Source organism: Chondrus crispus, genomic scaffold (genome assembly GCF_000350225.1).
Source record: "Chondrus crispus Stackhouse genomic scaffold, scaffold_288, whole genome shotgun sequence".
NCBI lineage: Eukaryota > Rhodophyta > Florideophyceae > Gigartinales > Gigartinaceae > Chondrus > Chondrus crispus.
This window is the reverse complement of record NW_005179173.1, coordinates 58,910-73,890: the sequence shown is the minus strand read 5'-3', so window position 1 is coordinate 73,890 and position 14,981 is coordinate 58,910. Positions and strand designations below refer to the sequence as shown.

General features: G+C 48.3%; 2 protein-coding genes across 2 annotated transcripts; both read left to right on the top strand.

Moving 5' to 3' along the window:
• The first annotated feature begins 4 nt into the window (after nucleotides 1–4).
• CHC_T00005373001 (hypothetical protein) lies at nucleotides 5–112 on the top strand. The gene has a single exon (XM_005717016.1). The coding sequence runs from the start codon at nucleotides 5–7 to the stop codon at nucleotides 110–112; it is 108 nt and encodes a 35-aa protein (XP_005717073.1).
• A 4,859-nt stretch (nucleotides 113–4,971) lies between these two features.
• On the top strand, nucleotides 4,972–12,445 carry CHC_T00010157001 (Cytoplasmic dynein heavy chain). The gene is made up of 12 exons (XM_005717015.1): nucleotides 4,972–5,125; nucleotides 5,156–5,634; nucleotides 5,692–6,766; nucleotides 6,809–7,152; nucleotides 7,189–7,627; nucleotides 7,697–7,989; nucleotides 8,164–8,914; nucleotides 8,978–9,256; nucleotides 9,326–11,401; nucleotides 11,483–11,605; nucleotides 11,705–12,258; nucleotides 12,425–12,445. Exons 1-12 carry the CDS (start codon nucleotides 4,972–4,974, stop codon nucleotides 12,443–12,445), a joined length of 6,588 nt encoding a protein of 2,195 aa, XP_005717072.1.
• Nucleotides 12,446–14,981: the final 2,536 nt, after the last annotated feature.

Here is a 14,981-nt window from a genome sequence, read left to right as displayed (position 1 = left end):
CTCCATGGCGTCCATGGTGAGTTTCAGGTCGTGGGTGGGGTGTGCGGGTAATGAAATCACAGACTGCGTTATTGGGAATGAAGCTGAGCCGCGTTACTGTACACCTAAGTAGAGAATGAATGATACTGGAATGGTTCAAGTAATGACGTCCGTGCGATTAGTGAAGGCGCCTGGTGAAGGCGAAGGCGGCGCCCGCACCGACCGGATCTCACATGCGTAATTGGATGAAGCATTCTAACAAATCAATTGCGAAGTTGTGTATAGAATTGGAAGTGCCAGCACATGCAGAAATGGTGTACAGCGGGTGTAAGTGCGGTCCGGCGATGTGTACGTGTCCAGGGACATACTTGACACGTGTCGAGCTCAATAAGGATGTTTGAGTTGTGAGGAGCGGTTTCCCGCGTTTTTCCGGATTTCGTGTATTGCTTTGAAACTTCAAGCGGCTCATGTGAGCCGCTGTGAACAGCGGAATGCCGTAATGAATTGACGTCTTTCGCGCCCTTTGATCGCCCAGCGCTCAGCTCACATTGTGAATGGAGGAGGAGGTTGCTCTGTTTATGTAAACAACAAATTGCTTGCATTGATGGGTCAAGGGCTTCTACGGGGCCTCGTCGGCTTTCTGCTCTTCCATTAGCGCCCATTCGACAATCGCTACTTGACTTACATAGCCAAACCCCAAACCACCGACTGTCCCACATCTTTCCCACTGTTGTCCAGCCATCAAACCACTCGTTGGGACTGCCTATTCCCTAACGCCAACCTCTCACTATGCAAAGCGACGCCGCCGTGGCCACTCTCACGTCTCTCCACCTCCCAAACGCTGCGCAAGCTGTCGCTTCAGTCGAAGATGGAGCAGCCTCCCTCCTTCAAACCGATTCTGGCGCCACCATTGCCCTCCTTCGTCGCGGAGATGAGTACGACAGCCTAGTCTTGGGCTCGAGTACAGAGTGTCCCGTTCCGTCCCTGCGTGCTATTTTGGAAAGAGCTGTCCTCCCCCTCTCTGACAGTTACGCTGCGGGGATTGGTGTAGCCGTGCCAGAACGGGACGCTATTCGAAAGCGAATTCGAGAAGCCTCCGTTGCCCTGGACGTCATCGGTAAAGGAAGACGTTTTTCAGTTGCCCCACCGCTGTTTCCAGTCCATACGGAAATACGTCGCAGAGTTGGCCAAGGACTCAACTCTGTCAACCAGTTACCAGACGAATTGTTTGACGACCTTGCATTGATCAATCAGCTTCAAGGCAATGTCGTTGCCTGGTCCAAGGAGATAGACCGCGTTGTCCAAGCATCCACAACTAAAACTGACACTGTACTTTCTGTTGAAGAAGAGACCGTATTTTGGAGTTCCCTCGATGCTGCTCTTTCTGCGGCACAGGAGAAGCTTGCATCGAAAACTGTCCGGATATCACTTGACGTGTTGGCTAGAAATAGGCGTGCCACTGGCTTTCTCATTGATGCAAATAACTCTATCGACACTGCCAGAAGAAAAGCAGGTGGCGTTTTGACTTTGATTCAGGGACTTCCTCTGGTTGCGTTGCGTTCGGCTGATGACTTCGACGTTTTGCAGTCTGCTGTGACGGATTTGTTGGACCACGTCGGTGCGAAGCTGAGAGTGTCCTCGTTTTCCGTGGAGCGCGTGCTCGGCTTGATAGAATCTGTTGCGGAAGACGTGAGTCGAGCCATCGGGCGCGTTCTGGCGAAGAAGGGCGGCGTTCTTGTCATTACTTTCGACAGATTTGTACATTTATTCGAGTGTTGCTGCCAGTTGTTTGAAACCTGGTCTCGAGGGTTTGACCACTGTCGCAAAGTTGCACGAGACTCAGCCCATAAGAAGGGGGAGACCATGCCTCCACGGAGTACATCGCCTTTGTCACACCTTCATTCACATCTTTCAGATATCTACGAACTGCGCTCCGACCATGAAGTGTCATGGAGCGTCCTGCACGACCTTCTTACAATCCTCCCGTCAGCTGGCCGGAAGATTGATTGTCTCGAATCCGCGTACACATGGCTTGTCAAAGAATGTGAAACTTTGGACCACTTTGATGCATCCCCAGCGAGGGATAAACATTGGACAGAAGTGACCTCCAGCTACAGGTTACAGATAAAGGACGTAGAACAGTTCTTGTCAGCGGCGTACGAAGAAATAGCGAAGAAGGGGTCCTCCATACATCAGCTAGCACAATCGCTGAAGCCACTGCTCCGTATTCTTGAGAAGCATTTCATATCCTCGGCCATCTCCAACGCCATTCCAACGATTTTGGGACTTGCGAGGGCCGATTTTACGAGATTGAAGCGAAGAGATTTGTCTAACTCCCAGCCCTATCGAAAGTCTCCGTTGCAAGATGTTCCAAACATTGTAGACGCTCTATCACAGCGCAGACTTGTGAGAGCACGAGCGTCGAATTTGCTGGCAAGTGTTTACAATGTTGTCGGTAAGACTGTCGCTGATATTTCTCCAGACCTGCAAGACTTTGTTGCTGAAGTTAACTCTCTGAAGGATCGCTCGGATCCCGCAGAAAGCCTGTCAACGTGGTTGAGCACAATTCAGATGAATATGCAAAATCTCAATCTTTACCGTGTCGAAGGAGGGGAGGGTGTTGGTCCGCGAGTTAGGCTGTCCTTATCTGTCGACGTGGCTTCGTTCCACGTAGTCCTGCGTACCGCACGGGACGATAGAGAGCTGAGCCTTTTGTTGACGGCGGAGCATCACAAATTTGCACGGGTAACCAAGTCTTTGTTTCCAGTCGTCGCTACGCTAAGGGATGCGCTCGCAGCGTATCACTGCGCGTGTGACAAGCTCAAGGAAGCAAGAGATTCAACATTCTATCGGACCGCGCCATTGCTGAGTGTACAGAGAGGTAAAGCTCAAAAAGTGATTGAAGAAGGTCTCCTCATGCCATGGACTGATTCCATTTTGAAACTACAGTCACATGCTGGGGAACTGTCGTCCAAGTGTTCGGCTTTCTTACAGGACGTTTCAAATTTGCTTGAGAAAGACGCGGCCATGAAGAATGCTGTACAAGACATTCTTCTTCTTGACCCACAGTTTTCCGAGGCAGAGATTTCGTCGGAATCAATAAGCCAACTTCAGACACTGCTTAGACGGTTCAAAGTTGCTTCCGTTCATCTGCACCAGGCATTCAATGAAACCTCAGTGCATGCTTATATCCTCACCTATTGCGTTCCAAGATTGAATGATGCGCTCCTCAAATGTCTGGAGCGAGTGATGGTCAATTGGGTATCTGCAGTGCGCTCTGCTAAACTTGGAGTGCCATCGATAACTGTAGAAGCCATGCCAAGGGACAGTTCGAGAGAAGGTATTTGGTGCACTCCAGGCGTTGGAGAAGTGGAGAGTTTTCTCCTTTGTAGCCTTGGCTCCATCTACACTGCCATTGCGAATGTAATACATCAGACCTCTCAGGAAAATGAGGGCATTTGCACGACGTGTGATACCGACTTTGGGAACTTGCTCGTGCACCAGCACTTGAGGGACTCAAAAAAGTTGTTCTGTTCTCCATATGAGCTGATACAGCGTTCTGTTGAAAGAGTTTCAGATCGAGTGCGACGTTGGGCCGAATATCTGCAATTTCTTGACCCCGAACTGCCGGCTATAGTCAGTCAGTATGACGAAACCAGTGAAAGTGCCGTTGATGTTCTTGAAACTCTAACAGGAACGTACGAGGCTGTGATAGCCTTACGTCGCGAGACTGAAACAGCTGCAGACAGGTACCGAGGTTTAGAGGACTGCATACGTCTCGATGTATCTGACCTCTGCGGAAGAATCTCTTCGAATATTCTGGAGACTCTGAGCCTTTTCTGTGATGAGACAACTTCCTCATTTTCTCGAAAGTCACAAGTACTCTATCAAACCATTTCTAATGCGAAGGAGTCAATTTCGGAAGCGAGCACATCTGATGGCACAGAAAAGCTGTTGTCTCTGCAAACTTTGAAAGAGAATTTGATCCCTTTGAGCACTTCTTCTATTGAGTCGCTTGCAGAACTGGAAAGCAAATTTGAGGAAATTGCAGAGCGCATTGGAGACTTCTCATTTTCTCGCGCACGATCAGCAGAGAGTTGGATTGTCTCTGAGGAGCTGAACGCCCATTTGAAGAGTCTATTAGATCTTCACGAACAAAAAAGTGCGAGCATTCTTCAAAATCATGACATTTTGCAGTCTAATTATCAATCATCTATAAGTCGATACCAAGAGAGCTTGGCTGAAGCGTTCGACGACTTTCAGAAAGTTCGCAGCTCTGATAGAACGGAACATACGTCAACCGCAGGCATTAGCTATTTAGATGAACTGGAAAGTCGACTAGACAACTTATGTCTGGAAGGACTGAACTTGGAGCGTATTGGGAGGGCTCTATGCAGCTCACAACTGCCAGATAGAACAGGTGCTCTGAGCATTATTGCCGAAGTGAAGCGAGTAAGAGCAGGGGTTGAGAAGCTCAAAGTGTTAGAGGAGAATGTGGATGCCGTGGGACTTACAAAGATCAAAGATGTTTCACCATCTTCTCTTCGTGAATCTCTGGATCAATGGTCATCGGAAGCAGCTAGTATTGGAAACTTAAGCGGGGCGATGCGAGAAGCGGGTTGTTTCAAGACCAGGATATCTAGATACCTACAATCTCATGGAATATTGACTAAACTGCATTCCGTTCAGCTCTCCGCGGTTAGGGAACGAGATCTACTTCGGCGCCTGTTCGGAGAAGAAGCATCTAAGAGCATCGGAAGAATATCTCTGAAAGTCTTCTGGGATGCGAAGGTTTCTGATCATGGTAAATATCTACGAGAGGTCTTTGAAAATGCAGCTGGAGAAGCCTCCGTAGCAGAGTTTTTCAGTAGTATTGGCCGCTCGTGGACCGCACGCAAGTGTGCGTTTGTCAAAGTCGGTGGGGTTCTTCTCTTGCAAGGAATTCCTGAGCTTACTGATGAGCTCGAAGAACATCTACAAGCTCTGGAAACAATGTCGGGCTCCCCATACGCCCGATTATTTGAATCGGATCGTGCGGCCTGGGAGATGCGCCTCGCAAAATGTCGGGAAGAGCTGGAAATTCTTTCTCAAGTCCAATCTCGGTGGGCGCACATGAGAACTCTTTTCGGATCTGGAGGTAGGTCCGGTGTGTCTGGGCTACGTATGGAGCTCCAAGACGAGTTCAATGCATTCTCGAATGTTCATGCTAGATTTTCTTCTCTGGGAGAGCGTATGGAAGCTGCCCCTGGAATTCTAGAAGGATTAGAAATTCCCTCAGGCCTAACCGAAATGGAGGAGGAGCTAATGGGTATTCTTCGGGGTCTATCCACATTTCTGGAAAAACAAAGGTCTCGATTTCCTAGATTCTTTTTCTTGTCAGATAGCGATTTGCTTCAAGTCTTGTCTGTCACCATTGACAGTGTGGAAGGATTACTTCCACACATCAGCAAACTTTTTCCAGGAGTTGGGACCTTCAAATTTCAGAAGCATGCTTCGGCAGTTCAAATTGACAGCGTATTTTCGAAAGAAGGTGAGGTCATAGTCTTTCCAAGGCCGATTCTACTGACGGCAAAGGAACAATTTTCGACATGGTTAGAGAAGATCCAAGAAGCTCTCGGAGAATACTTGAGAAATTCGCTGCGACCTGCAATCCAGGTCTTGTCACAACTCTATCACAATGATTCGAGGGACTATAAAGTCCAAGCTATCAAGAAGTACATGGATTTTCCTGCTCAACTGTCCCTATTGGCAATCAAAATCTGCTTCACTCAAAAAGTCGAAACTTGCCTTGAAGAACCTCTTGATGCGAATCACACGTTAGAAAAGTTGAGGGATTTCGTGAAGGACATTCTAGACGTTCTCTGTTCTCATGATATAGATATCGATAACGCTCAACTCCATCGACGAAAGATCCGAGCTGCAAAGGACCAACTGATCAAGGAATTTGTCTATCAGCGGGACTTGTTGTCTTCGCTATGTGCCGCATCTGTGAAAAGTGCGTCTTCACACCATTGGAATCACGAACTTCGATTCTATAGCAATACCGTCGGAGAGACTGGGACAGCGGCTGATGTCCTCATTCGCTGCGGGAAAGGGGAATTTCGCTACGGTTGGGAGTATCTGGGGGTTGGGGAAACGCTCGTCCATACCCCGCTAACTTCCCGATCATACCTAGCCCTTAGTGAAGCCCTCAGGAGAGGCCTCGGCGGCAGTCCATTCGGTCCTGCTGGAACTGGGAAGACTGAAACTGTGAAGGCGCTAGGCAGGATCTTGGGGCGCTTTGTAGCGGTGTTTAACTGCGATGAATCCTTTGATTCAGTTTCAGTCGGCAGAATATTGGCTGGTGCCTGTCGCGTAGGATCTTGGGTCTGCTTTGATGAATTCAACAGACTCTCTGCAAGCATTTTATCTGCAACTTCTGGTCAACTTGCCAATTTGCAAGCATCAATCAGGAAGGGCGAGAGAGCTGTGAAGAATTTTTATGGTGGCGAACTGCCTGTGTCGATCACACCTGGGGTTGGAGTCTTCGTGACGATGAATCCAACGTATTCCGGCCGACGAGAGTTGCCTGCAAATTTGAAATCGCTCTTTCGACCATGCTCAATGTCAAAGCCGGACAGCCTTGTTATCACTGAAGTTCTTCTCTTGTCCCAAGGCTTCAAAGCATCTGGGGCTCTTTCAAGAAAGCTTGTTTCTCTCTTTCAGAATCTCAAAGCCACACTACCTTCTCGGGCCCACTATGATTTCGGATTACGCTCACTAAAGAGTACGATCATGGCTTCGCGAAGTTTACTACAATCTCAGAATCCTCGAGTGAATCTGGACGAAGGCTTGCGAGAAGGGGCTGAACAAGATATTATTATTCGAGCACTTGGAGAAAACTTGAAACCAAAGCTTAACGGAAGGGACGTTAGTGTATACGAGCGCGCCATCAGCGTGGTTTTCACGGAAGCCACTTGCTACATTCCGCGGCTGCCACAGGAAATTGAAGATATCCTGGAGTGCGTTTTGGTAGAAAACCAGCTCTTGAAGGACTGCAGGTTAGTCGAAAAAATTCGACAGCTGCACTCTTTACTTCAACATCAACGAGGGGTTATGCTTGTTGGACCCACTGGATCGGGAAAGTCAACGGCGTGGAGAACACTGCATGATGCAATGCTTCGATTTTCGCATGTGAGCAATCAAGAGAACAACGCAGACCAGAAGCAGATTCGTTCTTCTCTTACTGTAATAGATGCGAAACTCCTCACGTCGCAACAGCTGTACGGTGGCCTGGATAGAGTCACGAGAGAGTGGTCGGATGGATTGTTTACGAAAACACTACGGTCACTTTCCGAAGGGGGACCTGCCAACAGATGTGAAGACAGTTACCCGTTAGACTGGATCGTGTTTGATGGAGATGTAGACCCAGACTGGGTCGAAAATCTGAACTCTGTTCTAGATGACAACCGCATTTTGACTTTACCAAACGGAGAACAGGTTCCGCTTCCCGAGCATGCAAGGATAATTTTCGAGACCGAGCACCTAAAGCATGCTAACCCTAGTACCGTCTCACGATGCGGGATGGTTTGCTTCGATGAAAGTTACTCTGTCGAAGAAAAATTGTACACTTCAATCTTATCCTTGCTTCATGAAATTGAACCGCAGTGTGCACCACCAAACTGTTTGCATGGTGTAGCCAAATGTGCCGTAAGAATAGCACGTTGCGTAGAGGGAGATGGTAAGCTGGTAATGCAGGTTCCATTACAGTCCATGGTGGATTCAATTGCGGTCCTACTCCGCAATAACTTATTAACTATGAAGCAACAGCCTTCTCAAGCATTTCTAGAGGAAGAAGAAAACGAAAAAGAAGAAAGGAACGGTTCGGGTTCGTATTTTGAAATTTCACCAGCAGTATTTCTTCGCACATTGTTGGTGGCAATTGGAAAAAGTTTATGCTGCGGATTGGTTCGTTCCAAACAGTGTGAGGTTACACAGATGCTGTGGGATGGAATTGATGGGTTTGAAGATGTTCGAAGCGCAATTGATGGGACCATCAGGCCCCCGAATTTGGCTGAAGTTGCCATGACACCGCATGGCTTCTATCGGGACTACCATGAAATGGTTCCCTCTCGGGATTCCTTGATACGATGCCAAGATATTGGAAGTCCTGATGTTGTCGTGCCCACGCCAACGACGGTACAGTTAGAGTCTTTGATTCAAGAAAGTCTCAACCTCCGAAATGGAGATTGGGTCCGACCCTCGCCAATTATCCTCTGCGGTCCACCGGGATGTGGGAAGAGCATGCTACTATCTGCATCACTTCGAGAGACTCCGAATGTATCCCTTGCTACCTTGAGTTTCTCAGCGGAAACATCGCCGGCTCACATCTTGGCTGCTTTGCGCAGCCACACTTCGATAACTAAACGTCCAAACGGAAGCCTTGTTCTCCATCCCAAGTCGACAGGCAGTCGTGTTGTTCTCTTTTGTGATGAAGTCAACCTTGCGAAACCAGACTGTTACGAGACGCAAGCGGCAATATGCCTTCTTAAAAGTCTATCTGAACACATGGGATTTTGGCAAGGAAGCCCTCCAACATGGATCTCGATCAGGGGTGTGCAGATCGTCGCTGCATGTAATCCTGACGAAGACACAGGAAGACATCAGCTTTCAAGTCGTTTTCTTCGACATTGCCGACTTGTTCGTGTGGAGCAGCCCCATCCAAGGGACATTTCCGTCATATATGGAGCCTTTGTGCGGTCGTTACTGCGATCCCTGGACCCGCGCTTTGAGGAAAAGTCTTCCGATATGACTGCTGCAATGGTAGAGTTCTTTTCTCTGAACACGGAGAAATTTTGTCCCCCTCAATCGGGGCCTCTGCAGCCGCATTACATTTATTCTCCGCGGGACTTGAGTCGCTGGATTCGCGGAATGAGGCAGCTTTTGCCCACAGAGAGTAGACCCTTAGCAGATTGCACGTTTGAGACTTCAGCTCACACGGAATACAGTTGGACAGAAGTCGTTGCAGCCTTTTGTTACGAAGCGAGACGAATTTTCTGTGACAGGCTTCTCCTGAAGGAGGAACAATCCTTTGCTGACAACGCTCTGCGCGAAATTGTGAAACGAGTCTTGCATGTTAGTGCTGAACCAACTTCTGTACAGCTATATTCATCGTGGCTCTCCAATGATGATGAGAGTTGCAGCGAAAGGCGTTTTCGAATTGTGTCAAACCCGGGGCAATTTAGAACTCTAATTTACCGGAAGCTTAGAGTCTTTGCGGAAGAAGAAGGACTAGGAGGTTCTTGGATGGGCTCGAACGGTTCTCAAGGATTAGAGGATGCTTCAACAATGATCGATCAGTTTGCAGTAACGGACGATGTCCTGACCCATCTCACTAGACTAGATAGAATTCTCAATCAACCCCTCGGTCACGCTGTTCTCATGGGCGCACCTGGGACGGGGAAAAAAACGCTGGCGCGTTTCGCTGCTTGGATGCTGTCGACCGAAGTGCATCAAGTCCACTCTCACTCTGCATACACTGCTGCTGACTTTGCAGGTGATTTGCGCAAAATTCTTCGCCAAGCTGGAGTGAATAGCCGCCAAATAATGTTGATCTTTGATGAGAGCAATGCCATGGACAGTGCCTTTCTTGAAATGATGAATTCCTTACTCGCATGCGGGGAAGTCCCCGGACTTTTCTCAGGGGATGAGAGAGCGCGACTTCTCGAGGATTTGAAGACATCGGCCTCCGGAACAACCACTGGCCCTAACACGGAGCAATCAATTTATGCAGAATTTGTTCGACGAGTTCGATTGAATCTCCATATCGTCTTCACAATATCGACAGGGTGTTCGGGGAAGGTGCTTTCGGATAAAAACTACCAGAGAACAGTTGGGGGTAACCTTTCTCAGCGATCACCAGCCCTGTTCAATAGATGCATGGTAGACTGGTTAGGTGACTGGAATCCCGAAACTTTGGAGGCAGTGGCAGAACTTAAGATAGAAGTTTCCCTTGGTCATGAAAAGGACCAAATCATTCGAAGCGCTGTCAGAATTCATGACATTGCTCGCAAGTTCCCGTCCTTTGCGAGGGCACAGGTTGATGTAACACCCAGGCATTATCTTGAGTTCATTGAACAGCTCAACAGACTGGCTTTGGAAAAGGGTAAGGCGATCCAAGGAGGTGTCGATCGCCACACTGAGGGACTTCGTCGTTTGCGGAACGCTGGAAACGCAGCGGATGTCCTGAAAGATGACCTAAGAGAAAAATCAGAACGACTGCAAGAGAAAGAAGTCAACGCAAACCAGACACTGGAGAGAATGGTAGAGGAGCAGCGGATGGCTGAGAAGTCAAAAGTTGATGCTGAACAACTAGCTGTGGCAGCACAAGAAGCTTCCCTTCGGGTCCGGGAGCGTGAGGATGAAGTGAGTGCACAGCTCGCCGCTGTGTTGCCAAAAGTTGAAGCGGCTCGGGACGCCGTTGGTTCAATCCGGCGAGAGTTCTTAGAAGAGTTAAGAGCGATGCCACATCCACCTGCACCTGTGCGAATTGCGTTAGAAGGCGTACTAATGATTTTAGACGCAACTTCTATGGGCAGAGGAGGTGGGGCCAATTACACCTGGAACAATATTCGAAGTCGAATGAGGGGATCAGAGTTTATAACCACTGTGGTAAATTTCAATGCTGAATCGCTTCCAAGAGGAGCGAGAGGGCTCATCGAGAAGAAGATTATCCAAAACCCCGATTTTGATGTTAATCGCATCACATACGCCTCCCGAGCAGCAGGTCCTCTCGCCGAGTGGACTATTTCTGTTCTTGACTTTGCCACTGTGAAGGAGGACATATCGCCAATGCAAAAAGAAGTTCTTGTTTTACAAGAAGAACAGGAAGAGCTGCTCGGAAAGCAGGAAGATGCTCTCGAAGAGGTAGCTATTCTCCAGCAACGAATCCAAGATTGTCGAGCAGAGTACGCATTATTGGTTTCTGAGGCTGAGAAGGTTAGACAAGAAATCAAAGAATCAGAAGAAAGCCTTATGAAATCGGAAGATATGTTGGATTCACTCGCCCAAGAATGGGACCGCTGGGTCAAGGAATTGAATTCTTTCAACGCAGCTGCTGTGACAGTATGGGGAAATGCAGTGTATGCAGCTGCTTTTGTGGCATACGCTGGTGTACTAGATCACGTAAGTAGGTCTCAAATATGTGAACAATGGAAAGAAGTGATGAATGGAGAAGGTATTCCGTTCGACGAGAAGATGTCTTTATCAGAGTTTTTGACATCTGCTGAGGAACGAGGGTTTTGGTCAGCGCAAGGATTACCCACAGATTGCACAAGTCTTGAAAATTACGCCATTCTCAAGCGTTCTGCTCGCTTTCCCTTAGTTATTGATCCTAGTCGCAACGGGTCGATCCTGCTACGCAAGGTTCTTGGGTATACATCTAGTGGAGAAACTCTAGAGAACCGAGACAAGCCAAGCAATGCGGAAGCTGTGCGTATTTCGGAAAGTTCATTTTCGGCAAAAGGAAAGAAGTCATACATGAGATCATTGGAGTCTGCGATGAGATTTGGAACGTCCATCTTTCTGGAAGACGCTGAGAAGTTTGATAGAGCAGTTACTCCGCTCCTCGGACAGGAATCTTCATATGGTGATTCTTCCGAACTTGTCCATTCTATGTCGACAGACCCCAAGTCCAGTACATCTACTCGAGGCGGGACTAGAATGAGAAGCAATATATGCCAACGAGTGGTACGACTTGGAGATCGAGACGTTTTCCTTAGCTCCAGTTTTCGCTTGTATATGATCGGCGGTAATATCCAAAATATACCAACGGCGGCTGTTACTCGATCAAACGTGGTTTCGTTTGACCTCAGCCCTGCTGCTCTGCATGCCAGCTGCGTGTCCCGAGCCCTGCGAATTCTCTCTCCCGAGCTAGAGGAAAAAAGGAAAGCCTCACTTGCTGCTAGGCAGGCATATCAACGAAGAAAACACGAGCTGGAGGAGAGCGTTCTTTCGGCCATCACTGATGTTGAAGACCTTGGAACTGAGCTGTTGGGCGGTTCGTTGTTGGATAGCCTGACACGTCTGAAGCAAGAAGTGGAATTGATAGTGATCCGTCAAGAGGAAGAAGCAAAATCTTTCAGAAGTATAAGCGAGGCTGAGTCATCTCTTGACGGCCTGGGTCATTTAGCAGTGGACTTATTCGGAGTTCTTCAAAGTCTAGTGCACCTGAATCCTGTTTATCAGTTCCCAATCAGCATATTCTTACGTTTGTTCGATGAGTCCCTTTTATCAAACACCGTCAACAAACTATCAGCAAAGGGCGACATAGCAGAGGCATGCCAGCAACGTGTTGTGGAAAAGGCATTTTATTATTTAGCTCCAAGCTTATTTCCTCAAGATCGCTTGCCTTTCGCATGTGCATTGGCTATCGTAACCAGCTCGTACATACATGGATCAAACGCAGCATCGGAACTGGACTGTATGATGAGAATTCGACATGCTATGCGGAATGCTCTAGATGCTGCTCCTAAGGGTCAACTACCCTTGCACGAACATGGCAGCTACAAGGTGCTAAAGTCGTTACCTTCACATTTACAGTCACAGGTTGGTATTCGTGATAAGGGGCGCGAGACAGAGACTTTATCCACTGCACAGGGCGCACTTCGCGTACTCAGTACAACATTGCATGAACCACATTGCTTGTTTGAATCCATCAATGTCCTTGCGTGTACGCTTCCTGGGGGACGTGGTTTAGTTCACAGCAAGGGTACTAATTCAGTTACGTCGCTGCGTCAGATTTTGAAATCGTTCGCTGTCTCGCAGGGAGCAAAACCATCTTCAAAAGTTACCCTACAGCGTCCTCTCCTGCTGTGCGCGAGGGGAGAGAACTCTGATCCGGCAACAATAGTAGCTGATATTGCAAACCAACTCAGAATTTCAACAATGAGCGTGGCTATGGGAGGTGCGCACACTGCCGAAAGCGTGACCGGCGTCATATCTCGTGCTTTCGAACAAGGGGAGGAAGGCCGAAGAGTGTTGCTGCTGTTTAAGAATATGCATTTGGCCAGCAAAGCAGCCACCGAATGCCTGCAATCTGAGATCGCGAAGAGGAAAGGCCTTCTGCCGTTTCTCTGCGTGCTAGTCATTGAAGTTTCTTCCCAATTTTCTGGAGCACAAGTGAGTGCAACAGCACCTTTCTTTCGACTACTTGCGTTTGAAGCACCCCCGAGCTTTCGTGATAATTTCAGCAGTGCCATGGACAAAATTGCAGCTATCTGCCAACATAGCATCAATGTTTGGAAAGATGGCGACGTTAACGTTGAATCTTATCAGATAGCAACATCATGGCTTCATGCCTCCTTGGTCGAACGTTCTGCTCATGCCCCGATTGGGTTTTCGAAGTGCTACGACTTCTCGGAATCTGACTTAATTGCGTCATGGGAAATTGTATCATCAAGACTAGCGAAAGCGCCCCGCCCTCAGGACGCGATAAGTGCAATAGCGCATATGCTTACGGATGCCATCTACGGATGTCGAATTGAGCTCGATGCCGACCTTGATATTGTAAGGGCTGTAGTCGGCGATATATTTTCAGCAGAGCGCTTAGTTCCCTCTTCAAAGACTGGTACAGTGAAGGTCCTCGACGGCAGCAAACACGGTACAATTCCACTCAACAATGACGAAAGGAAACAGCACGTCCGAGATATGCCGCTTCAAGCACCTCCTTGGTGGACACACATGCCATTCGACACCAAGAAAAGAATGCAGACCGTCGAGGGACGATCAGCATTGGCCAAAATGTTGGCTTTGTCTGAAAAGAAGTTCGGCGCTCTGGAAAAAGATCTTGGGCCAGTGTCTGAACTGAAGCACACGTCAAGCCAAAGCACAGATTCCATTATAGATCTTGCGGAGGGCCTGTCTGCTGTGAAGCCAATTGCCATTAAATCAGAATTTCCGAGCCCTCTGGAATTGTATACTGAAGCTGAGAGCAACCTGCTATTTGAGATCACTCAGACAGTCTTACAGGATGTCGAAGACGTCTTCATTGACAAGACAAAAACAGTGAAGCCGAAGTCAAGGATTGCTCGATTAAGAAAGGATCTACTCGAAGGCAACGATTCCAATCAAGTCAAGGTACCGGGAGCATGGACCGGTTTGAGCTGTTACTTTGGTTCAGGCCTGCCAGTGTCTAGTTTCTTTTCGAAACTGAAAGACGCCATTGAGGCTGTTGGAAAAATTAAGGAATCGTCGGACATCTACATCGCAGCAGTACCGAGGCCAGCAGCTCTTTTGGAAGCCTTGAAATATGATCACGCCATGTCCCAGGGTATCTCGCCCACGTCCATAGTAGGCGTATTGACTGGTCAGTCTGACAAAATTTCCGGGTCTCGACGTTTAGTCGGAGCTCATCTGAGCAGAGGTGAATGGAACCCGGTGAAGGGCGTGTTCACAGTTGGATATGAGGGGAAGGTGGAGGCGAAGGATTTATTTATATCTTGGATACCTCGGAATGAAGATCCAGAGAAGGAGAACAAAACGTATGTTCAAATTCCATTGTACGGTCGTGGCTTCCAAGGGGTGTTTTTAACTTCTCTAGAAATCCCTGTGGATGGGAATTCCTCGCGGCAGGACTGGCGCCTCTGCGGCGCATCTGTATCACTAGACTAAAGAACTACAATATTGCGTAAAGGTATTTCAACTCGCACTACTTGCACTACTCCTCCCGATGGGTCTGACGCATGAGCATGGATACGCGGTCGGGAGGACATCAATGCCTTGTTAAAGTCTCCAGCACATTGCTTCTGTCCTCCCTGTGTGGAAGGCGGTCACAGCTCACTCTACTCTATGAGCGTTGTAATTACAAAAATGCCTACCTCAAGAAGTGTACCGCGGGAATGACTCATTTGAATGCGATTAAAAAGCGCCAAAAAGGCGCCCTCCAGGCCACGTGACCCGGACGCAAGCAGATCTAAAGACCACGGCGACCCCTCACCTTTCCGCACACACCTCACGGCCGGGTT

Coding starts and splice junctions, on each gene's coding strand:
- CHC_T00010157001 (XM_005717015.1), top strand. CDS start 4,972: ATGTCGGGCTCCCCATACGCCCGATTATTTGAATCGGATCGTGCGGCC. Junction 11,402..11,482: donor GGTTCTTGGGTATACATCTA/GTGGAGAAACTC, acceptor TTTCGGCAAAAG/GAAAGAAGTCATACATGAGA. Junction 11,606..11,704: donor CGGACAGGAATCTTCATATG/GTGATTCTTCCG, acceptor TATGCCAACGAG/TGGTACGACTTGGAGATCGA.
- CHC_T00005373001 (XM_005717016.1), top strand. CDS start 5: ATGGCGTCCATGGTGAGTTTCAGGTCGTGGGTGGGGTGTGCGGGTAAT.